The sequence below is a fragment of the Cavia porcellus genome, unplaced genomic scaffold, assembly GCF_034190915.1.
Source record: "Cavia porcellus strain 051 isolate PalLab524CR breed Dunkin Hartley unplaced genomic scaffold, mCavPor4.1 scaffold_5, whole genome shotgun sequence".
NCBI lineage: Eukaryota > Metazoa > Chordata > Mammalia > Rodentia > Caviidae > Cavia > Cavia porcellus.
In genome coordinates, this window is record NW_026947488.1 from 25,508,941 (window position 1) to 25,534,291 (window position 25,351).

At 38.3% G+C, this 25,351-nt stretch overlaps 1 protein-coding gene across 7 annotated transcripts in view; it reads right to left on the reverse strand.

The window, feature by feature from the left end:
* Phf20 (PHD finger protein 20) overlaps positions 1 to 25,351 on the reverse strand; it is a 146,033-nt gene that overhangs the window by 57,812 nt on the left and 62,870 nt on the right. For 4 of the 7 annotated variants that reach the window (XM_003467814.5, XM_063248435.1, XM_013150271.3 and 1 more), the window contains 5 exons: positions 22,356 to 22,435; positions 17,493 to 17,880; positions 12,094 to 12,207; positions 10,924 to 11,103; positions 10,236 to 10,415 (listed from right to left, as the gene is read on the reverse strand). In XM_003467814.5, the coding sequence (XP_003467862.2) occupies positions 10,236 to 10,415; positions 10,924 to 11,103; positions 12,094 to 12,207; positions 17,493 to 17,880; positions 22,356 to 22,435 (942 nt within the window). The remainder of the gene's footprint in view (positions 1 to 10,235; positions 10,416 to 10,923; positions 11,104 to 12,093; positions 12,208 to 17,492; positions 17,881 to 22,355; positions 22,436 to 25,351) is intronic. The other 3 variants (XM_013150274.2, XM_063248436.1, XM_063248434.1) reach the window with 2 other exon arrangements.

The following is a 25,351-nucleotide window of genomic DNA, read 5'->3' on the forward strand; positions in this document are numbered from 1 at the left end:
TCCTAAATACTACCAATAAAGCAATCCACCACACACAATTTACAAGCATTACCCCAGGAATTACACTAAAAAAAGAAAAAATAAAACAAGAAGACACTTAAGCAAAATGCAACCTCAGACATCCAGTGCACCAAAGGCAAATTCCAGGGGGCAATGAGGTGGGACAATCCAACAGCCCCCCCCCCACTGGGTCCTTCTAAAGTGGAAACACCAAAGTAATGGAATGAGGCTCTGGAAAAATGAAATCAGAAATAATAACTCAGATAAGTACACAGATTATCAAAATATATACCACGCTTAGTGATGTTGGAGCAGACACAGACCAAAAAATAGACAAGCTGAAGAAAATTATGAAAGCTCAGCATAAGAAATAAATGGAATTCATAAAGCAGACTCAAGCAGATATCCAGGAGAATAAAAACCCCACTGAAAATATGCAAATCAGATTAGGCCAACGTGAGAATAGGATCTCAGATACTGAAGACAGGCTTGCAGTTTGTGACCAAGAAAAAGATTTCTCCAAAATAGTAAGGGACCATGAGAAATCAATCCAGCAACTGCCGGGTAAGGTAAAGAATAATAACTTAAGATTAATTGGAGTCAGTGAACAAGCAGGAGATACCATAAATGACCTTAAAAGAATGTTCACACACATCACGAAAGAAAACTTTCCTGCTAGAGAAAAAGAATTTGACATAAGATAAATAAGGCATATAGAACTCCATTTAGCAATGATCAAAAAAAGTTTACAGCCATTCACATCATAGTCAAGATTTCAGAAATTCAATACAAGAAGAGAATTCAAAAAGTTGCTAGAAAACAAACAAGTCACCTATAAAGGAAAGTATAATAATCACAGCTGAGAGCCAGTTGTGGTGGCTCACATCTGTAATCCAATCACTCTGGAGGCTGAGGTAGGAGGATCGTTTGCGAGTTCAAGACTAGCCTTGGCTACAAAGTGAGCTCCAGTCCAAACTGTATAGAGACCCTGTCTCAAAAAACCACACACACAAGAATCACAACTGATTTCTCAGCACAAATTCTCAAGCAGAGTTTAGAGTGAAATACTCCAACTTCTAAAGGAAAACAACTTTCAACCCAGACTAATGTATCTTGCAAAACTATCTTTCAAAATTGATAGAGAAATAAGATATTTGCACGACAAAGAATGTCGAGGAAATTTATGACCACCAAACCTGCACTCCAAAATGTTTTGAAGGACATTCTACAAAAAGATAATAATGACCACAGCTACATGAACTCCAACAGAAGGAATATATCAGGGAAGGCAAACAATTACAGGGAGGGAGAAGAAAGCGGGGAGCCAAACACAGGATAATAACATGGCAAGGATAAGTCAATATATATCAATTATAACTATCAATGTTAATGGTCTTAATTCACCAATCAAGAGACAGACTGGAAGAATAGATCAAAAAGCAAGAATCAACAACATGAAGCATACAACAAACACATTTAATTAAAAAAGAAATTCACAGACTGAAAGTCAAAGAGTGGAAAACAATACTCCATGTGACAGGAACCCAGAAAAAAGAGGGGGACCTATTCTATTTGTAAAGTGAATATCTAGCCAAGACTGATTAAGAGAGATAAAGAAAGTCACAACATCCTCATAAAGGGAACAATCGAATAGCAAGAGATAAATATATATACGACAGTCATAAATATGTTCGCGACAAATACCAGTGCACCCAACTATATAAAACATACATGAAAAATCAAATAAGCCCTAATACAATAAATTGTTTTGGGAGACCTCAATACCCCACTGTCACAAAAAGACAAATCAACTAGACAAAAAAAAAAATCAATAAAGAACTAGTAAAACTAAATCAAACTTTTAAAGAAAATTTTAAATAGAACTTTTCAACAAATGAATCTAGTAGATTTCTATATTGTTCTACCCCATTCTCAGCTGCACATGGGACATTCTCCAAAATAGACCATGTACTGGCTCACAGAACATGCTTACATAAATGCAAAGGAATTCAAATTATCCCATGCACACTATCAAACCACAGTGTAATGCAATTGGAAATCCATGAAAAAGGAAACCACAAGAATTTCATAAACACATGAAAATTAAATAGCACCTTGCTGAACAACCAATGGGTCACAGATGGAAATTAAAGAAAAAAACAGCTTTTACAGTTAAATGATAATGACAATATAACATACTACAACTTGTGGGACACAATGAAAGCAGTCTTCAGAGGGAAATTTACAGCAGTAAATACCCACATCAGGAAAACAGAGCAAGTACATATAACTTAATAATGAACCTCAAACTTCCAGACAAAGAAGAGCAGGCTAAACCAAAAGCTTGTACAAGGGAGGAAATTATAAAGATCAGAACAGAAATTAACACACTGGAGACTAAAACAAAAATACAAAGAATCAATGAACCAAAGAGTTGATTCTTTGAAAGATTAAATAAAACCACCAAACTCTTAGCCAAGCTTATCAAAAAGGAAAGAAAAGAAAAATCCCTGCAATCTGGAATAAAAAGAACAAAATCACAACAGACCCTGCAGAAATCCAGAATATCATCAATACCTACTTAAAAAACCTGTAATCTAACAAGATGGAAAATACAGAAGAAATGAACAGATTCCTAGATACATATGAATTACCAAAGCTGAATCAAGAAGATATGAAAATCCCAAATAACCCAATATCAATAAATGAAATCAAAGATTTAATTAAAAACCTATCAACAAAGATAAGCCTTGGCCCTCACAGATTCACTGCTAAATTCTACAAGAAATGTAGAGTAGACCTAACACCACTATTTCTCAAGCTCTTTAATGAAACTGAAAGGGAAGCAGTACTCCCAAATTTATTCCTGGAAGCAAGCATCACCCTCAAACCAAAATTAGAGAAGGACCCAACTAAGAAAAAGAATTAAAGTCCAATTTCTCTAATGAACACTGAGGCAAAAAGTCTTCAATAAGACACTGGCAAACAGACTGCAGCAAACTGTCAAGAAGATTGTACACCATGATTAAAGGGGATTCATTCCCGGGATTCCTGGATGGTTCAATATATGTACATTCGTAAATGTAATAATATACCATATTAACAGAGCCAAGGACAAAAATCATATGATCATCTCAATAGATGCAAAAAAAGCTTTCGACAAAGTCCAGCACCCATTCATGATAAAAACTCTACAGAAAACTGGAATAGATGGTCTTTATCTCAATTTGATAACAGCCATCTATAAGAAACCAACAGCCAACATCATACTAAGTGGAAAAAAACTGAAAGCTTTCTCTCTAAAATCAGGAACAATATAAGGATGTCAACTATCTCCACTCTTATTCAACATAGTCCTGGAAACTTGAAGTGAAGCAATCACACAAGAGAAAGAAAGAAAAACAGTGTGGTACTGGGGGGGGGGGGGGGGGTGAGTACCCAAAGATCAATGGAACAGCTCAGAAGATGCAAAAAGAACTCCAGACACTCTAAGCCACCTTATCATTGACAAAGGTGCCAAACACATTCACTGGAAGATAGCCTCTTCAATAAATGGTGCTGGAAAAACTGGCTTTACATCTGCTGAATAATAAAACTAGACTTATATTTTTCACCATGTAATAAGCTAAAATCAGAATGGATCAAAGATCTAAATATTAAAACAGAATCTGCTGGAAGATAGAGTAGGTAAAACTCTTGCAGACATTGGTGTAGGCAAAGACTGAACGAAACCCAGATTGCACAGGAGCTATCGTAAAGAATCAACAACTGGGATCTCACCCTACTGAAAGCTTTTGCACAGCAAGAGAAACCACCAACAGAGCGAAGAGACAACTCACAACATGGGAGAAAATGTTTGCCAGCTGATTCTCAGACAAAGGAATACTATCAAGAGCATGTAAAGAACTCAAAAAAATCAGTCCTCCCAAATTTAAAGATCCAGTCTAAAAATGGGTATCTGACATGAATATACACTTCTCAATGAAGAAATACAAACCGCAAGTAAATATATGAAAAATTGTTCAACATCACTGGTCATCCGAGACACATAAATTAAAAAAAAACACTGAGATTCCACTTTACCCCAGCAAGAATGGCTAGTATCAAGAAAAAAAGCAATAATAAATGCTGGAGGGACTGTGGGGGAAAAGGAACCCTTCTCCACTGTTGGGAATGCAGATTGACACAAACACTGTGGAAATCAGTGTGGAGATTCCTCAAAAAACTAGGACTAGAGTTCCCGTTCAACCTAGCCACTACCCTTCTGGGTACCTTCCCACAAAGATTAAAAATATCATACCATGGTGATACTTGTGCAACTATGTTTATAGCAGCACAGACTGTAATAGGCAGATCTTAGAAACAACCTAAATGCCCATCAACTGAAGAATGGATAAAAAATGTGGTATTTCTACACAATGGAATACTACTCAGCCATAAAGAAGCCATAAACTGGAAAGTTTTATAAACAGGACTTCTGGGAGAACATGGCGGACAGATAACAGCAACTACCGGAGGCTCTCTGAAAGACTCGGCTCAGAAGCCAGGAATGGTGCGGACTAAGGAGACATAAGCAGGTGGAGATATGCTCTGCTGACTCAGGAACGAACTGGGCTGAGAGAAACCAACTTGGAATGCAGTCCTGGCGCTAAAACAGGAACAGAAAAGCCTCGGTGTGGAGGCTGGACCCCGCGCCATTGTAAGCCCCGATTTGGGTTTCCCGCCGCGTGGCGGCTGGCTGCCTCTACAGTGGCTCAGCAAGGAGAGAGACGCGCAGAAGCTCTGAGAACGGCAATCTGCGAACGGCAGGGAGGCGTGCACTGACTTGTGGTGAGGTGAGTGAGAGAAACTGACACTCTACCACAGTTTGACTCCAGCGGAGGACTTTCTGGGCCCGAGCAGTCCTGCGGGAGCAGGGCGTGGTGGCGACTCCAGCCACACATCCCCCTCTTGGGCGGGATTGGTGAAAAGTGCCTGGCCTGCGTGACGCTGCCGGCGGACCTGGTAGGCTGTCCCAACCCAGATCCCAGAGCCTGACGGTGGCCCAGAGGGGCGACTCCCGCGTAGGCTGCCTGGTCCGTAACTCCCTGGTGCGCAGCGGTGAGCGGGAACACCTAACTGGCGCAATTCGATCAGGCTGTGGCTGACTGGGAGAGAAGCTGGGCCTCTTATATAAGCTTGCATATATAAGGAACAGAGAAGAAGAGGCAGCATGGGAAGAGGCAGCAACAAGAAAGGCTCCTCGGCCCCCAATTCTGAGAAACAGGCAATAGCAGACACCGCACCAATATACATAAGGCACCATATAGAGAGCCTCATAGACCAATTCAGGAATGAAGTTATCAACGACCTGAAGCTAGAAGTATACAGAATAGTTAGAGAAATGCTAAGTACCACCCAAGAAAAAACAGGCGGTGGAATGGAAGAACAGAAAAAAAGGGGAGAATTGTTTGATGGAGAAAACAGAGAAACCATAGAATACGTGAAGCAGGTTCAAAGGGACTACCAAGATACTAAGAAGTCTATAGAAGACTGGCATAACAGCTTGAAAGAAACTAAGGACAGACTATCTGAACTGGAGGGCAGACTTGTAATATGGGAGAATGAAATGAAAAACTTCTTAAAAATAACAAAGAAACAAACAGCAATAATACAAAGACAAGAAGATGATAAGAGGATCCATAACTTAAGGATTAAGAACATAAAAGAAGAAGTAGGGACACAAACAAGTGAACTACAAAAGCTACTCACAGAAATAATCCAGGAGAATTTTCCTAATTTAGCAAAAGGTAAAGATACTCAGATGTATGAGGCATACAGGACCCCAGCTACCTACAACCCAAACAGACCAACACCCAGGCATATAATAATAAAAATTCCAGAAATTCAATACAAGAACAGAATATTAAAAGCTGTCAGAAACAAGAAACAGACCACTTACAAGGGAACACCCATCAGAATTACAGCAGATTTCTCGGCACAAACCATCAAATCACGAAGAGCATGGGGGGAAATAATTCAAGCTTTGAAAGATAATAATCTCCAGCCAAGATTGAGATATCCTGCACAACTGTCCCTGGAAATTGATGGAAAAACAAGGTGCTTCCAGGATAAAGAGGAACTGGGGGAATTTGCAACCACCAATTCAACTCTACAGAGAGTATTGCAGGATATTCTAAAAAAAGAAAAATACAAAGAATCCAGAAATAATGGCAGGGAGGCCACAACGAATGGAGCAGAGAACAAAATGAAGAAGACAAACTGACAGCTACTGACAGAAAAAGAGCTCAACAGAAATGAGGCAGAGAAGATTGGATGATAGGAATAGCTATTTTGGAGAAAATGACATCTTAATAGGTAATACTGATTTAGTATCATCTTGTTTTGAAGTCTCATCTAGCTTTTGTCCTTCTGTCTCCAATGGTCTAAATAGGTTGTATCTTACTGGATTTTATTATGTACGATAGTATAAGCAAAAACCTTGTAAAGACAAGGAGATTATACAGAAACCATTATTCATTTTCTGTTAGTCAATTCTAAATACTCTGTAATGCTGTCATTCTCTTGAATGGTTTTACATCGTTTTGATATACTTAATGCTACAGTATACGAAGTTGTACTCAAGGATTTCAAAAAAAGACAATATAGTAACTACTTTTAGGTTAGAATTATCTGGTGGTGAAACACTATTCTGCTTAAATGGTTATGTTTTGATCTGCGCTGTTTCGTTGTTATGCCCTCTTTTATCTCAATCTCCACTCCATTATTTACTTTTTTATCTTTATCCTTTTAATTAAAGGAAAAAAATAGCAGGATATATTATAGTAACCCACTTTGACTTTTCATTACTTTGATTTAAAGCCCTGTATTACTCTCACCATCTGGTTTTTAACTGATGTTCCCCTATTCTGTTTTGCTGGATAGTATCAGGTTCGAAAGTTTAGGCATCAGCTGTGAAGATAATGAGATTCATTATGACGCCCATTCTTGTTGACTTTTATCTACTTTTGAAGACCTACAATGTCTCCAATGTTTTGGTTTTGTTGGTTTTATTCTTTACTGTTTTGTTCAATTGTATTATAACTAACGATATAGGCAATTCTATTAGAGATAGCGGGAGGCATTATAGTAACCATTGTTGATCACCTTGTATTATGTTTTTACATTATCTATTATGTCCACCCTTTTGCCTTGACCGATTCTGTTCTTTTATGTCACATTTGGTTTTACTCTCTTCCAAAAAAGTAATAAGAACCGTGGGAGCAATGAAACCCAAAATGTGTAATAGTCATGGTACAAAAGGAGCAATGAAACCCAAAATGTGTAATAGTCATGGTACAAAAGAGAGGAAAAGAAAGTGCTCCAAACTATATAACTGCATGTATATTTAAGTGTATAAGATAGAAAATGATATCACAGAGTTTTATTGGATCAATGAACAGAACTGTTTGCAGTATCGTTGATGGAATGTCCACTTTACAAGCTTTAATTTTGTGACTTGAACAATTATTTCGAAGATGACAATATGTAATCCATTAACTAGTGATTTCCTACTGTTCATTTTTTTTCTGTAAATCTGTATAACTTGTACCCTTTCCCTGCTTTTTTTTTCCTTTTCTCCTTAAATAAAATTAAAAAAAAAAAAAAAAAAGAAAGTTTTATAAACAGATGCAATTAGAGAGCATACTCAGTGAAATAAACAAGACACACATGTGTAAACATTGTACTGTTTCATTAGTGTGAGAATCTTAAAGAAAAAAACATGTATATGTGTAGGTATATGTTTATAAAAAATAGTTAAGATAGTTATACTACTGATTTCTCTGAGTTCACTGAAGAGAAAGATTTGTGCTGGTTTCGTTCTAACAACTGAATGTAGAGACAAGCTGGAAGAAGACTCCAGTTTTCAAATGGCTGCTCTCCTACAACATTTATGTTAACTACTTAGCCTCTGGCCAAGATGAAAAAATTAATTAAACGACCCCCACCAAAATTGCAGTAATCCCAAGAAAGGTATGAAATTCTGTAAACATATAGTTAATATGGTACACAAGTCATAAATCCATGAAAAACAAAACTATTTCAATGACATGAAACTCTTGATTGAAACAATGGGTATTGAAACGAAGACTCTGCACAATGCCATACAAGCACTATTAACATTGAGCTACACCAGCCAGGCATCGTGGTACATGCGTGCAATCCCCACAGTAAGGAAGCTGAGGCAGGAGAATCACTGCAAGTCCAAAGCCAGCCTGAACTATACAGTGAGTTCAAGGCCAGCCTAAAGTACACAGTGAGAGCCTGTCTCAAAAAAAAAAAATATTTTTTAAATACATATACACATTTCTTTCTTTCTGTTTTCTTTTCCTTTTTCTTTTCTTTCTTTGGAATAAGAATTTAAAATTTATACTCTTTCTGAGAGTAGAGGAACACGCCTGTATCCCAGCACTTGAGAGGTTGAGGCAGGAAGAAAAAGGTCCATGCCCTGCCTGGGCAACATAACTACTTAACAAGATCCACTCTCAAAAATTAAAACAAGCCAAGCACAGAACTCAGTGTGAAAGCCCTGGGTTCAATCCCTAGTATCACCCCCCCCCAAAAAAGAAACCAACAACAATATACTCTTAAAATATATAAATTAAGATTTCAATTTAGTATAAAGTACAGATCTCATGATGGGTAATATTAATAGTCTTCAGGATGTCAGTGTTAAAATACAGAATCACTGGGCTGAAATGTGCTTCATTAGAAAGTGTTTACCTAATGTGCCATAAGCCCTTGGTTCAATCTCAGCATCACCAAAAATAAATAAAAAGCACAACAGAATCATTAAGTATTTGACTGACTTCTGAAATAACTGGACCAGAAAAACAAAAAAATCCATGGAAATAATTATCTGAAAAACCTCATCAACTACTTAGGGCATAGGTGACAGATAATGAACAAACACACTAAATGGTAGAACACATTTTTTTCAGGTACAAAAGGAAGATTCATCAAGATATAAGTAGTTTACATTAAATGTTGCAAGTCTCAAGAAATTCACAGAGGCTGAACCACAAAGTATGTTCTTAGACCACAAAGAAACTGCACCAGAAACCAGTTATAATAAAATGGCTATAAAAATTTCTCATACAAATAAAAAAGGACAGGATTTTTAAAAAATGTATACGTCCTAGCTCACCAGAATGAATATGATATGTACTGCAAACATATAATAATAAACATAACTAAAATGAAACATTTTTTAAATAATTCATAGTCAACACATAAATGAAGATACTTTGAACTGAATCAAAATGAGAAATGCAACATATTACCAAGGAATATAGCTCAGTGGTAAAATGTATGCTTAGCATATGCAAGGGCCTGAGTTCCATTCCAGGACATCCCCCTCCCCAAAAAAAACCAACAAAAAAAGATAAAAAATGCAACTGAGCAAAATCTGCAAGATGTAGCTAAAATAGTGCTTCACAGGAAATTTAGAACCATAAATGCTTATACTAGAAAGTATAAAAGATCTAAAACTGCTGAGCTAAGGGGCCAAAAAAACTTTAAAAGTCAAAACAAACCCACAATGAGGGAGGAGAGTTTTGCCGGATATTTAACCCAGAGTTTTCACACTGAGCTATATACCCAGCCTGTTCTTTAGTTTTTTATTTTGAGATAGGGTCTTACTAAACTGATGAACTGCCAAGGCTGGGCTTAACGGTGCAATCTGCCTATTTCAGCCTCTCAGAGTTCTGAGATTACAGGGGTATCCACCATAAAAAACAAGTAATAGAGAAAATTCAAATAAAAGTTTAGTTCTTTGAAATTATCAACCAAACTGATAGTAACTAAAAAAGAACATGAACACAAATCACCCAAATCAGAAAAGAAAAGGGAATAGCATTAATAAGGGATTAGCTGGGCATGGTGGCTCGCTCTAGCACTCTGGGAGGCTGAAAGAGGAAAGTCACAAGTTTGACCCCACTTTGGGAAACAACTTAATTAAACCTTGTCTCAAAATATTAAAAAAGGGATTAAGAATACAGCTCACTGTGAAAGCTATGAGTTCAAACCCCAGGATTTCAAAATTAATTAATTAAAAATAATTTTTAAATTAAGAGACTAATAAAAAGCTAAAAAGTCACTAGAAAAGTATTTTCTTTTAGATTAAAGCAAAAACATAAGATAAGTAGCTAGATAGGTAGATAGACAAACAGATATAGTAAACGCTAAATATGAACCTTCCACAGTCGAAATCCCTTTTAACTCTACAAGAGGAGATGCTGGTTCAGTTTTCATAGTGTTTTCTCCCATTGACTGGCAGTTCAACTCCAAGCCTGCAGCCCCTAATCCATCCCCAAAGGAGTGGCACGTTAGCACAGATGAGACCTGGCCAGCTTCCAAAGGAGATTTCAACTGATCTAGAAGAAAAAAAAAGAGGTAGAGAGTATATACACACATATAAATCTGGAAACCAAAAACCCAATAATAGACTAAAGTCAGGAACCTATTAGAGGAAGCTATTCATTTAACAATATATAAGACTACACTCACAGGTTCCTGAACATATAGCCAGGGCTGTGAATATCTCAAAGGAGGACACAATGAAAAGGGAAATTCCTAGAAATGACAATTAAAAAAAAAAAGCATGGAATGAGATGACAACACAAAAACCAGGTTCTTGAAGCAATGTACCTTCAACACAACCTGCACAAAGTAAGCAAACCTGAGCACAAATGCATTCAGAAAGTATATCAAATATTCAGTGAAAAACAAAGTATTACATGAATGCTGGGGACCGTTCAATAATTTGATTTCAACACAGTTTAATACTTCTGGAAGCCAACACATAATGACTTGATTGGTTCTCAATTTCTCACTAGACAAGCAACAGGTTGGGAAAACAATTCCAGAACAGATCAGACTCACCTTCTTTGGATTCCTTTGTACTAGCTGATGTGTCTTGTAGAGGATCTGCATCAACTGTATCAACCAAATCTGGTACAACCAAATCAGGATCTAGGACCTCATGGGTCCCATTAGTGGATAGCCTAGAAGACCGTCTCCTGGCTAAGTCTTTTTCAGAGCAGGTTTTTGACTTTTCCTGGGCTAGAAACCATTAAGAAAATTGTAGTTCAGAGACTAACAAATAATTCTGCCACTAGTAAATAATTGATGGGAGTTGCCTCTATAAGAATTTTATAGAGACAGGTCTGGAATGTTACATTAATATCCTTTCCTACTTGGTAGTTTTACACAGACAAAACTCTCTGTTATGGTTGATACACTGCATCAACGTGGAAGCTTAGAAATTTTATAACCAAAAGACTCAAAAGGGAGCCAGGATCCCAGGACACAGAGGGGTGAATGCTACACTAGCTCTGGTGAGCAGGTGTGGGAGGCACATGGGTAGCATGCTTACAATACAAGGGAGGAAGAGAGGTTTGTTCTCCCCATTTTGCTCTGGTTGCTGCTTTTTCCGGCTGCTGCCTTTTAAGTGTTGCCCCAGTGCCATGCCACCCTGGCTTGGAGCCAGCGGATCATGGACTAAAACCTCCACAGAGACCTAAATAAACCTTTCCTTCTTCCATTTTGAGGATCAGATATTTTGTACTTTCTCCTAGAGAAAGATAACTAACACACTATCTCTACTAGGACAAAATTTTGTATAACTGAAGACTCATGGCATGAAAATATGTCTCTATCTTGACAACTAAGTTCTATTTTGTAGCTTCCCAACATGAAAGTCTACATGTTAACTTCCAAAGTCCAATTAAATTTCACACAACTCTTTAAAAATCCTCTTTGAAGGCACCAGGGGATTTTTCTAATCAATAAATAGCATTTTTAAGTTTCTCTCAACATATGAAATTTATCCCTTCCTGAACCACTGAATTTCCAAATCAAACAGTTTGTGGAAATGGATAGGAAAGCACTGAGCCCAGCACTAATTAAGCTTCTATTTCTTCTAGAAATAACTCCTAATTCAAGCATGTTCTACTCACATTAGCTCTTGTAATCAATCATTAGGGCCTACACGAATAGACAGGAGAGAACAATGTCAAATTCCAGCCACATGTGCACAAACTGGAGACTCACATGAATTTTTGTCAAGTCGAGGACGTTTTAATGGGATGTCACTTCCTTTTGATATTTTCCGTCTCCTCAGTTCCAGTGTTATTGGTTGTAACGTTTGAGAATTTGAATCCACTGCTACAACATACACAAAACCATACAATAAGTATGTAATTTCTTAGTGTCTGGACTTGCACTTTATATACAAGTTATATCTATATTAAATTATAGATGCAGCATTCTCAGACTTTAAAAATGGTGCTTTTAAAGAGAAGGGCATTCTCAAGGTTAAAAAAAAAAGAAATGAGTGAGAAAGTACTTCCTTTAGGAACTGCTAACACCTTGTAAGACTGACCTGCTGGGTCTTTCTGTGGTGTCTCTTATGACCAGGCTCTTCTAAAACCCTATCTTTAAAGCACTATACCCACTGGGCGTGGTGGCTCACGTCTGTAATCCCAGTGCTCGGGAGGCTGAGGCAGGAGGATCATTGTGAGTTCGAGACCAGCCTGGGCTACAAAGTGAGCTCGAGGCTGGCCTGAACTGCATAGTGAGACCCTGTCTCAAAAAGACAAAAAATAAAAAATAAAAATAAAGCACCATCCCCACCATAACCTGCATAAAAACATGAAAATGTGCCAGGCATTTTGGCACATGCCTGTAATCCCAACACTCATAGAATCTAAGGCAGGAGGATTGCTGTTAGTTTGAGGTAGCCTAGGCTATACAGTGAGTTCAACCACTGAACCACACAGAGAGACCCTCTCTCAAAAAACAAAACAAAAAACAAGAGCCTGGGCAAAATTTTATCACCATCAAATTCCTCCAACTCACCTATCCAGAAGAAAAAGGAACCAAGAATGGGTTGGAGGCAGGCAAGGAGAGACAGAGACAGATAGACAGAGAGAGACAGAGAGGCAGATAGATAGACACACACACACACACGTCCTATCAAATACTCAAAAAATTCACCATGCAGGCTAATTCTAAAAATGTGTATCACAGAAGTAAGGCTTGATTACTGTTTTTAGTGTCTACTCCTAAATTAGCCATCACTGGCTTTAATTCTGAGGGTCAAAAAAAGAATGTCAATATTTATACTCTCTTTAAAAACAATCCCAGAAGCTTGCGGTGGTGGCGCATGCCTGTGATTCCAGCACTCTAAAAGGAAAAGGGAGGAGAATGACAAACGCAAGCCTCGCCTGGTCAATTTAGAAACTTATGGAGATCTTGTCTCAAAATTTTTTAAAAACTGTGGGAATATGTCCCTAAGCAAAGGTCCTAGGTTCAATTCCATAACTACCACCTACCACCATCACCAAAAAACCTCCAATCTCAGGACACTGCTATGCACAGTCAATGTTTTCAACAATGCTGATGGTCCTAGCAGATCCACACTTCACATAAGTTAGCAATAAAGACAATAAGCCCTTCAAGATTGTTAGCACTCTACTTTTAAACCTAAAAATGTGGAGGTTCTCCCCTAGTTTTGAGAAAATGAGAATTTGAAAAGCAGAATATGAAAAAAAAGAAATCGGGGATCTTGGCCGGAAGTCAGGGGTAAGGGGCCTGAAAACAGACAACGGAGTGAAGAAAGGGGGAGAAAAGAAAGTAGACGGGGGAAGGGAAAGGAAACAGAAGAGGAGAAAAGAAAGCGAGGAAAACTCAATAGTAGTTTCAAGTCAGCCATCAAAGGGCTGATAAAGAGACAAGGCTGAGCTCCAAGGAGGCCACCTTCACGCCCAGCTTTTTCTGTATTCGATCTTCCCAACATGCTGTTGTTCTGTTCCAAGCAGTGGGAACTTGGATCACACACATTATAAGCTAAACACAAATACAAACAACCCTCTCTAAACAGTTCAGATTCTGTTCCCAACCAAGTCAGGAAATTCAAGTCTCTACATCACTGAACTTCTTCCAAGCAATTTTTTTAAAGGACAGGTCAACTGCGTATGAGACATCCGGCAAGGCTTCTTCCTTTTGATAAGATATACAAATGAGTACTCACTACACAGAACTTAAGCATTTCTCAAACTTTTTTCTGGGAAGGTTGTTAACAACTTGCATTCCTTGATGCAAATGTAGAGATTCTGACTGGGGAGGACTGACACACAGAATTATTTTGACAAATGCTTCAGGTAAGGGTTAACAGTGAACTTGGAAAATTCCTTTCTTTATTAAATTCCATCTGGCATTCATAAAATAAAAACAATAAAGAGAATGCTTGTTTTCTTATCTCAGTGAAGTTACATGACATCTTAGAGGGAGTCTGCAAACTGGGTATAACTACTTAATATACATTTCCCAGAGTACAATCCAGAGCATGAACAGTTAAAGAGGAATCACTTTCAGAACACTCAAGTCTCACATACACTATTTTCTAAATGGAGCTGATAACTTGTCAGATTTCAAGCAGCTCACATTTTCCATCTCTCCTGTACAACTGCCCTTTTCCCACTTGACATAAAAAGGTCTCTCTTCACTTATCCTATGATATGGAGCACCACCACAGGCTTAAAATCTCTAGACTTTCTTGTATAGGCACCTGCCAGACAAGCGCAAGGTCATGAGTTCAATCCTGGTACCAAAAAAAAAAAAAACACCTCTAGACTTTCTCAATTTAGGTTCTTTATCTGAATACACAATAGAGATTATTTTTTCAGTTTCTCTAGGAGTGGCATACAGTTAGTAACACTTCAGTGTACAGAATCCCTTTAGTCACAGATTATGAATGCTTTGGGCATTAAGACTTCTCTCCCAGTAACCTTTCAAGAAGGCAACTTTAAAAAAGGATTTGTTTTCCATTGCTGGGAACTGAACTCAGAGTTTCATGCAAGGTAGACAAGGATTTTATTACTGAGCTACATGTCCAGCAGAACACAGTTAAATTTAAGGTCAATGCTATCCCATAAAAAATACAGTGACAGACCAGGCATGGTGATATATGCCTATAGTCTCAGCATTCAGGAGGCTGAGGCAGGAGGATTGCCTTGAGTTTAACACCAGCTTGAGCTACCTAGTGATTTCAAGGCCAGTCTGACCTACACAGTAAAAACTCTGTCTCAAAAAATTAAAAAGACAGCCAGGTGTGGTAGTGCATGCCTGCAATCCCAGCACTGAAAGAGGCTCAGACAGGAGGATCCTTGCAAGTTCAAGACCAGCCTGGGCTACAAAGTGAGCTCAAGGCCACCCTGAACTGCACAGTAAGACCCTGTCTCAAAAAGACAATAAAAAAAAAAAAAATTAAAGAGAAAGACATAGACAATGAAAACCACAAATGCAAACCACATGTACTTTAAAAAACCTTCAGGAGCCATATTAAGAAGTTAGCCAATTATCCCGGTGTGCATCTGTAATGTCAGCACTCGGGGATGCTGAGATAGGAGGATCACAACTCTGAACCAACCCTAAGCAACTGAGCAAGATCTGGTGTCCAAAAAATACAAAAAGGCTGGGATGCAGCTCAATGTGAAGGCCCTGAGTTCAATCTGCAGTACCATTTAGGATGGAGGGAGGGAAAAAGGGGGAAGAAGGAAAGGGAGGGGAGGGAACAGGAAGGATGGAGGGAGGAAGGGGTTTTAAGAATACAAATTATTTAAACTATGCTAGTCTGGTGTTGCTCACCTATAATCTCATACTAACCGAGGCTGAAACAGAAGTCCAAGGACATCTTGGGTTACATACTTTAAGGCCATCCTAAACTACATAATGAGACCCTGTCTAAAAACAAAAAGAAAAGAAAACAAAAATGTATAACTTAAGTGAATACATCTAAAAACATTTTAACATGTAGTCACTGTAAAAAAATTATTAGGGGCTGGAGGATAGTTCAATGACAGAATGCTTGCCTAACATGCACAAGGCCCCAGGCTCAACCCCCAAAACAGAAAATAAAGGAGGTGGGGGATTTTTTGGTACTAAGTATCTGAAATACATATGTTTATTTTACACTTATAGCCCTTGTCAATTCAGACAATCCAATTTCAAATATTCTATAGCCACAGATAGTAATTGCCATGGTAGCAAAGAACTAGGCCTTATTTAGATCTAGGGATGAGTCCAACATGCTCAGCTCCAGGAGGCAAATCACTGAGCACTGAGGTATAATCACTGAAAGAGAAAGTCTCTCATTTCACCCGGGGACCAATCAATCTGCTGTTTACTTTTCTCTAAAATTATAACTCAGATGGAAGTAAGCTATTTATTGGGAGGAGGTCCTAAACAGATTTGCTTGAAATAAATTGGATCTAGAGATACAGGTCAGTGTTAGTGTTTTTGAATAGCACTGTGAGGCACTGGGCTTGATCCCCAGCACTGAAATATAATAACTCAATATATTAAGGTTGTCTTGCTTTACTTTGTTTCGTTTAGTTTGGTTTGGTCTTTTTGAGACAGGGTCTCCCTATGCAGTTCAGGCTGCTCCTGAGCTCATTTTGTAGCTCAGGCTGGTCTAAAACTCACAATGATCTTCCTGCCTCAGCTTCCCAAGTGCTGGGATTATAGACATGCAATATGACACCCAGTTATATTAAGGTTCTTAAAGCAGACTTTTCCCCACATAAATTAAGTCTGATGTAGCACTGTAGTTTGAGGAGGAAGACTGGTTCTGTGTTTTGTATCATCAGGGAACAATAACCTAATACACAATTTTTTTTCTTTTCCTTGAGATGGGGGGGGTCTCACATTTTAGTTTATGCTGGCCTTGAACTCACGATGTGTAGCCTAAGCTAGCTTCAAACTCCCCCCCCCCTTTAAAAAAAAAAAAGTTTAATGTTGAGACAGGGTCTTGCTAACTCACTAAATTGCCCAGGCTGAGCTGGAACTTGCCATCACCCTACCACAGCCTCCCAAAACGCTAGGATTACAGGTGTGCACTATCACACCTAATTAGAAAGCTCAATTTCAAAACACATCTGTGCTTCTTCAGCTCCAGTGTTCTGGGCCTGGCTTCTGATGACCACATTTTCTGTTTTTTCTTTTGGGTTCTCAGGATTGAGCCCTAGACTTCACGCTTTTAGCACACACTCTACCACTAAGCTACAACTATTAGTGCCTTGCCTACAACTATTTTCTTCTTTCCTGTTTCATGTCTGTCTCACTAAAACTCTACTTTCTAACCCAGGTTCTCTACTTCCTAACCTCAGGCTTTCTTAAACTGAGGTCATCTGAATAGGCACAAGCAAAAGGCCTGAGGTCACTGAGCATGGTCACTTAAGCTGAAGTGTATATGGATAGTTAACCACCACCCCAGAAGATCAGCTCCCCAATATGCTTACCTGGATACATCCTTCTACCACAACAGTTTCAAATCACAAGACAAACTCACACACACAGAAGACGAGAGTACAGAAGATACAAAGCACTGACAAAGGTCACAGACCACCACCCTGGCACTGCCCACTGCAGAGCCCACTTGGGAAACTCACCAGTAGGAGCTATGGAAGGGGGTCTGCCTCGTTTTCTTTTTGGCTCCCTCAAGTTCTCTTGTGGACTCTTCACAATGTCGTTTTCAGGTTTCTTATCCACTTGGGTGTCTCCAGAGTATTCCCTGTCATTCTCTGAAATGTTCTCCTTATCTTCCTTCTCGTTCTTGGGAAGGTTTTTCTCGGACACCTTTCCTTTTTCGGAACAGATTAACTTTCCTTCTTTGTCAGGCTGCTTGGGTCGCTTTTCTGTCTTTAAGGCTTTATCCTCTTTGTCTTTCTTCACATTGACTGTGGCTTTTCTCTGCTCTTTAAACTTCTCTCGTTTATCAGGAGATGATGACAGACTTTTGTGTTCTGTTTCTTTAGGCCTAGCATTACCCACAATATTCTAAAATGAGCAAAATAGCGATGAAACAAACTTTGTGATTACTTGCAGATATAAAATTAGGAGGCGCTTTGCAAATTTATGGAAGTAAATGTAGAAATTAAGAGGACATGTGCCAGGTCACATAATGGAAAACATCACTGAAAATATCCTCCTGTACTCTTAGGTTTGGAAGTCAATCCTAAACTGAAAGAGACCAACTGCCATGTTCAATTCCTTATGAGAAAGAGCAATCCCCCTTATGATGATGAACAAATCATTAGACAACAGTTAAAAGGACAAACAACTACCCAAGATCCTTTTCTGAAAGCACTCTTTCTGACACATATGTTCTAAGAAAATGTGTCGGGGGAGGTAGCGGGAATCGAACTCACGACCTAGTACTCACCAGGCAGGCACTGATGCCACTGAGCTAAATCCCTGGCCCTGATCAAGGGCTTTTCAAAAGCCCAGCTCAGTTGTCCAGTGAATGCTGATGTTCAGTTTTTGTGTAAAGAAAAACCTAAACTGGTAAATGAAGGTTGAATAGGAAAATTATTAAGATTGCCTACCCCAGCTGGCATATCCCTGTAATCTCAGCACTCAGGAAGCTGATGTAGCTGGATCTCAAGTTCAAGGCCAGTCTGGATTACATAGCAAGACCTTGTCTCAAAAAAATAAATAAATAAAAATCACCTAACCAAGAACCACAGTTAAAAGCTGTGCTCAGTACAAGTTCCTGAGGCACTCCTGAGTTTTATTCATTCAAAGGAAGTACTGTTTGTTGGCTACCATGTTCCTAAGTTATTTTAAAATACATCCTAAAACTCTTGCATAGGGGCTGGGGATTTAGCTCAGCGGCATAAGCTCCTGCCTTGCAAGCAGGCAGTCGTGGGTTCGATCTCCAGTACCAATAAAAAAGAAAAAGACAAAAAAAAAAAAAAAAAAAAAAATTCTTGCATACTAGTAGATCTAAGAATAAGCCAGTTTTGAAAGCTCTGAAAATTTCTGAAAGTATAATGCAGTTTACTTGTATATGTATCTCTCTTCAGAGATCTAAGAGAAAGCAGAGATCATGTTCACACAGGATCCTCAGCTGCTAGCATATACCAACCACACAGATTTTACTGGAAACAGGAAATAGTACCTTAATACTTACTAAGCAAATGAAAGCCTAATTTGTCCCATAAAGAAAAGCAACAAGCAAGAAAATATTTTGTGAAGTCACAAAAATTATTCTGGAAAAAAAAAAGACACTCTCAGGAGCCACTGGCAGAAATATAAACAGCAACTGGGGTGGCAGTGCACACTTGTAGTCTCAGCACTCTGGAAAGATGAGTCAAAAAGATTGAACATTTGAGCCTAGCCTGGGCAATTTAGTGACACACTATCTCAAAAAGAAGAAAGGTAAAGGGGCTGGGGATTCAGCTCAGCAGCATAAGCGCCTGCCTTGCAAGCACATGGTCATTGAGTTCAATCCTCGGTACTGATTAAAAAAAAAAAAAGAAGAAGAAGGAGAAAGGCAGGGGTACTTGTGATGCAATGAGAAGACCCCAAGTTCAACCTCCAGTGCTGCAAATCAATCAATCAATCAATCTTGCAGTTTCCCTTCCAGAAGAGAGTGTATTGGCAATTCAGGCCAAAGACCTAAAAGTTTATATTTTTGCCTATAATCCCAATACTCAGGAGTCAGAGGCAAAAGGATGGCTGTGAGTTCTGAGCTATGTAGTGAGACCTTGTCTCAAAAAGAAAAAAGGCTTATACCTTTGAATTACAATTCTTAGAATTTGTTAAGAGAATGACCAGAGTCTTCCTCTATATTTACAAATATCCTTTATGACCATTTAGGACTGGTTATACAAAGGGTAGTTATATACATATTGCAGAATATTACATAATTATTGAAAGTTATGTCCCTGGGAATACTAAGAACTTGGGAAAATATTTTGCTAAGAGAAAAAAGTTATAGAACAGTAATATACCACATGACTCCAGTTTTGAAAAGAAACAAATACATATACCCACACAATGTTTATAACAAAAAATACAGAAAGATATTCAACCAAATATTAAGTGAAATTACACTAGGTATTAGGACTATACAGTTCTTTGTTTTGGTTTTTTTGGGGGGGGTGGTTTTGAGACAGAGTCTTGCTGTGAAATTCAGGAAGGACTTGAGCTCCCTTTTTAGCCCAAGCTGATCTCAAATTGCAACAATCCTCCTGTCTCAGCCTCCTGAGTGCTGGGACTACAGGTATGCACCACACTATATAGTTCTTATTCTGTCTTTTTTAATGCTTTTCAGTTTCCTTCAGCAAACGTACTATTTTTTTTTTTTAAGTTCAAAAATAACTTTCTGAAGTATAGATCATCAAAACAATTAGGGTGGGCCAGGGCTATAGCTCAGTGGCACAGTGTCTGCCTGGCAAGTGAGGTCTTGAGTTTGATTCCCAGTACCACCCCTCCCCCAAAAAAGAAAAGAAAAACATTTAAGGCAAAGTCATTCTACAGAAAAAAATTTACTCTATTCTAATTCTCTACCTCGTTCCTTCCCTCCTTACTTTCTTCCCTCCCCTCGTGTGTGTGTGTATGTGTGTATGAACTTTAAAACTGCCATGAAAACTATCTTTAGTCAAACCATTATACGTGCTCTTGAAAAAACAAGTCCACAGCCAGGGATTTGGCTCAGTGCAGTAAGCATCCGCCTGGCAAGCGCAAGGTTGTGAGTTCAATCCCCAATACCAAAAAAAAAAAAAAAAAAATTGGGACTGGGGATTTAGCTCAGTGGCACAAGCACCTGCTTGATAAGCGCAGGGTCAAGAGTTCAATCCCCAGTACAAAAAAAAAAGTCCAAGCAAGTTGTGGTGATGAATACTACAATCTAAGCACTATGGGAGGTTGAGGCAGGAGAGTTACAAGTTGCTGCCAGCCCGGGAAATTCAGCTAGCATATTTAATAAGGCCCTATCTCAAAACTAAAAAAGGGATTAACTCAATACGAAGTCTCTGGGATCAGTCTCCACCAATTTAAAAAAAAAAAAAGTCTAACTGACCCAGGTCTATGCTTGACAATCAGCCAGGAATGAGATAAGGTGAGACACATCCACTGGTAATTAAAAAGTGAGCACCCACAAATCCTCAACTAGTCAAGTATTCACTCCTAGCCAAAGTGCTATCAATCAATTTATTGACTTTTTCTTATCTGAAACTCTGGCTTTCTCTATGAGAATGTTAGATCCAGTCTTCCAGTGTGGGCAAATTTGACTCATCCCACAAATGTAATACAAAAATGTCAAATTTAAGGCCAAAATAACCTTGTGCAATGTGTCTGCCCATATGCCTGAGAGACAAAAAGAAAATATAATCAGGGCTAACGCTTTGTAATTTTGTAAGTTTTCTTAAGGGAAAAATCAGGAAAGGGCAAGAACACTCTTGAGGCTACCTTTAAAGTATATCTCAATCCTCAATGTAAGTACGGAAGAATTTATGAAAATGTGATCAGAAGCATTTGATCATCACAGGGTAAAACACAAGTCATGAAATCACAAGATGTTGTCCCCATAAACTACCATCCAACAGGAAATCCAACTTATGGCATCTCAATAATAAACCCTTTTTTTTTTTTGAGACAGGGTCTCTCTATAGCTCAGGCTGGTCCTGAACTCACAACGTAGCCCAGGCTGACCTTCAACTCTCAGTGATCTTCCTGCCTCAGCCTTCTGAAGAAGGATTACAAGCACATGCCCACACCTGGCAATAAAATCTTTAACTTGTTTTAATAAAACCTTTTATTGAATCTTTTATTCTTAATTTTATCTTATACCAACAGCTAAGTCTAACAACCAGTTTTTAAAAACATTAATATCCAAATTCTGATCTCTATTTTCTCTTTAACTATTTCACTAAAATATGAGTAAGAAAAAAACTAAAGGGGAAAAGTCATGAGGAAAGTATGTAACGTGTAGAGAACTCAGATCTGGATAAACAGTACTTTGAGTATTAAAAACTCAGGCCCAATGCTCAGGCAAATACTTGCTTACAATGTGAACAGGACATAAGATTCTCAAACCAGGCACATTTAGCGTAAGTGGATACCAAATCCATGGCAAACCACTAAGTAATGGTCATGAGGAAAAAAATGTGCTCCAAGTTTTCTCCAGTGTTTTAACAAATTCCATGTGATTGGTAACAGTTCTGGGGACAGGGGCGGGGGGAGAAGGGGGACACAAGTAACCAAATACTTTTTAAGAAAAGATGAAGAAAACAGGTAACATGCAATGTTATCCAAGCACTCGAGATTAAAAATAAAAAACATTCTGTATTAAAAAGAAATGATGCAAGGAGACAAATATTTGTAACTTTTGAATTCCTAGTGAAACTATATCATATGCAGGAAATAAAGACTTTCCATCATAAATACAATGTCTTTATTCAAGAGAAATAAAAAAGTACAATGTTAGCATTATTCATAACACAAAAGCAAAAAGCCATATTTCTCACCTGATCTTTGGAAAAAGCTTTGACATGAATATGTTTAACAGTCTGAACTACTCCATCATAAAATTTCACAGTGTAAGTACCTAAAATTCAAGAAGACATCATGATTTTTAGCTCATAGTTTCATGAAAGCAGCAACTTTTCAAAGCATAAAGACAAGGAAGATCTTACCACATTTTATATATATATATATAGATATAGATAGATATATAGATAGATAGATATATACACACATATATATATTATACATATATATACTGATTATAAATATATAAATAAACTTATACACACACACACACACACACACACACACACACATCAGTTTTAAAAAATTGTTTTAAGAAACATATCCAGGGCTGGGATGTTAACAGAGTAGTAGTACTTGCTAAGCATGTGTGAGGTACTCAGTCTGACACTAGACACTCCCCCACAAAAAAAAATCACATTTGGTCATTGTATGCCTAAGGTAACATTTATGTTTGCCTTAATTTCTTTTTACTTTTATTTATTCATTTATTTATTTGTACCAGGAATCAAACCCAGGTCCTTGTACTTGTTAGGTAAGTGCTGTACTGGTAAACTACATCCCCAGCCCTGTTTTAATTTCTTAGTCTAGATGACAGTTTATCTTTTACATATGTAACTCAAAAAAGTATCCAAAAAAACTGTATGATGGATCGTTAAAATTAAAAATAATTTGCATTTCATTGAAGTCAAGATCAAAGTACAATATTGTAAAACAACTAAAATTGTTATAAAAACTCAGGCATGGTAGCACATGCCTATAATCCAAGCAATGGGAAGGCTGAAGCAGGAAGACTACTAAAATTCAAGGTCACCCTGAGCTGCACAGGAGAACAGATCGGAGTACAAAGGAAGATCTTGTCTCAAAAAAATCAAAAAAGCTGGGCATAGTGGTGCACACTTATAATCCCAGCACTTAGGAGGCTAAGGCAGAAAGATCACCTTGAGTTTGAGGCCACCCTGGGATACATGATGAGTTCAGGGCCAGTTTGAACTCCACAGTGATATTCTCTCTCCAAAGAGAAAAGAAACGTGAGGAATATGCATGCTTATTTCTCTCTTCTCTGGTCAGTCGCTAACTTTTTATATGTAATCTTTATCTTCTGAATTTCAAGGCAGTAATATCCATTTCTCTCTCTCTCTCTCTCTCTTTCTCTCTCTCTCTCTCTCTCTCTTTTAAATTTGTTTTTGGAAAGGTTTATTAGAAATAAGGAAAAGAGAATAGCTCCTGGGGTGGCCTTTTTCTTTTTCTTTCGTTTCTCTTTTCCTTTTCTGTTTTTTTTTTAAAGGGTCTCATTAAATCCCTAAATTGCCCAGTTGAACTTGAGTTTGTGATCCTGACTCAGGCTCTGTGGGTTCTGGGATTACAGAGTGTACCACTATATCTGGTGGGAGAAATAATACATTTTAAATTTTAAAAGTTCTGGTAGGGCTGGGGATTTAGCTCAGTGGCATAAGTGCCTTCCTGGCAAGCACAAGGTCATGAATTCAATCCCCAGTACAAAAAAAAAAAGTTCTGGTAAAGGCATCATTTCCTAAAGTTCTATTTAACCTCAAAATTGAAAAGGATAATCTGTATGTTATAATGTTTTAAAATAGAGGCCATCAAATACTAAACACTGCCTGCCATATTGTCAGTTTTTTCCTTACTACAAGAAATTATTCAATAAGGATCATCACACTCTGCTCAAAAACACTGAAGCCAGAATCCTAATCTCCCCAACCCTTCTCTACCCCCTCCCCTCCCCAGGGCCTCACTTATGCTAAACCTGAGCTCTACCACTGTGCTATATACCCCACCCCAAATAATCTTCCAAAAGGTCTCATTAGTTGTACCCAAACCAAAGCTTTCAAACATTTACATTTTTAGGGGCTGGGGATTTGGCTCAGCGGCATAAGCACCTGCCTTGCGAGCAGGCAGTCATGAGTTAGATCCTGGGTACCAATTTTAAAAAAAAGCAAACATTTGCATTTTAGAACTAATCTGTGCTCTCTTTTCTTTAATCTTTTTTTCTGCCCCAAGAATTTTTAAAAAAGAATCATAATTAATCTTGTCAAGATTACCAGTGAACCACTGATGTAATGGTTTAACCTCTGGTAAACATAGTTCAGTTTTCTCCCCTATTAAAAACCCCTGAGACATGGGATCAGGATACAACAAGGAAGCTAAGACCTGGTTACCACCTGCATTTGTTTGTTTGTTTGTTTGTTTGTTTGTTTTGTGAGCCACTATACCTGGCTATTTTTTCTTCTTTTGTCGCTCACTCTCTCTCTCTCTCTCACTTGCTCGCTCTCTCTCTTTCCCTCCCTCTCTTTTCTTTTTAGGGAGAGATAGGGCCACTAATTTGCCCAAGCTAACTCAGAACTCAAGGACTTAAAAGGAAAAAACCTCCTCATCCCAACCTACCGAGCCTCCTGTCAAAAAAAGAACTCCTGGGCTCTTCTTCCTGCTTCAGTCTTCCAAGTAGCTGCGAGTACAATCACATGCCACCATACCTAGCATTTACTCACTTTCTGTACACACTCTCTTCCCATACCACCTCTCCTCCAGTCCTAGAAACAGGGTCTTGACAATGGTGAGCCCCCTCTACTAAGTCTAAACACCTGTCTTTTCCAGCATTCAAAGTCCAACACATTCTGAACTAAATTATTTTCTAAGTCTATTTTTCTTTACCAGCATCAAATACCAACTCTAAATGACTAGCTATTTGCTACCCACTGAAACTGCGTATAATATTTTTGTTTACTTTTTTTTTTTTTAAATCAGTGCTGGAGTTTGAACCCAGGACCTTGCACATGCCAGCAAAGTATTGCACCACTGAGCAACATCCCTGACTCCACCTCTATATATTTATCAAAGTGTTTTCCTGCCTAGAATATGCACTCATTGATGAAACAGTTGCAACAGTTCAGTAACAGGTTCCTGGCTACCTGGCTACTGGCAAATTTCTCCTGCTCTTAATTTTTAAGAATCA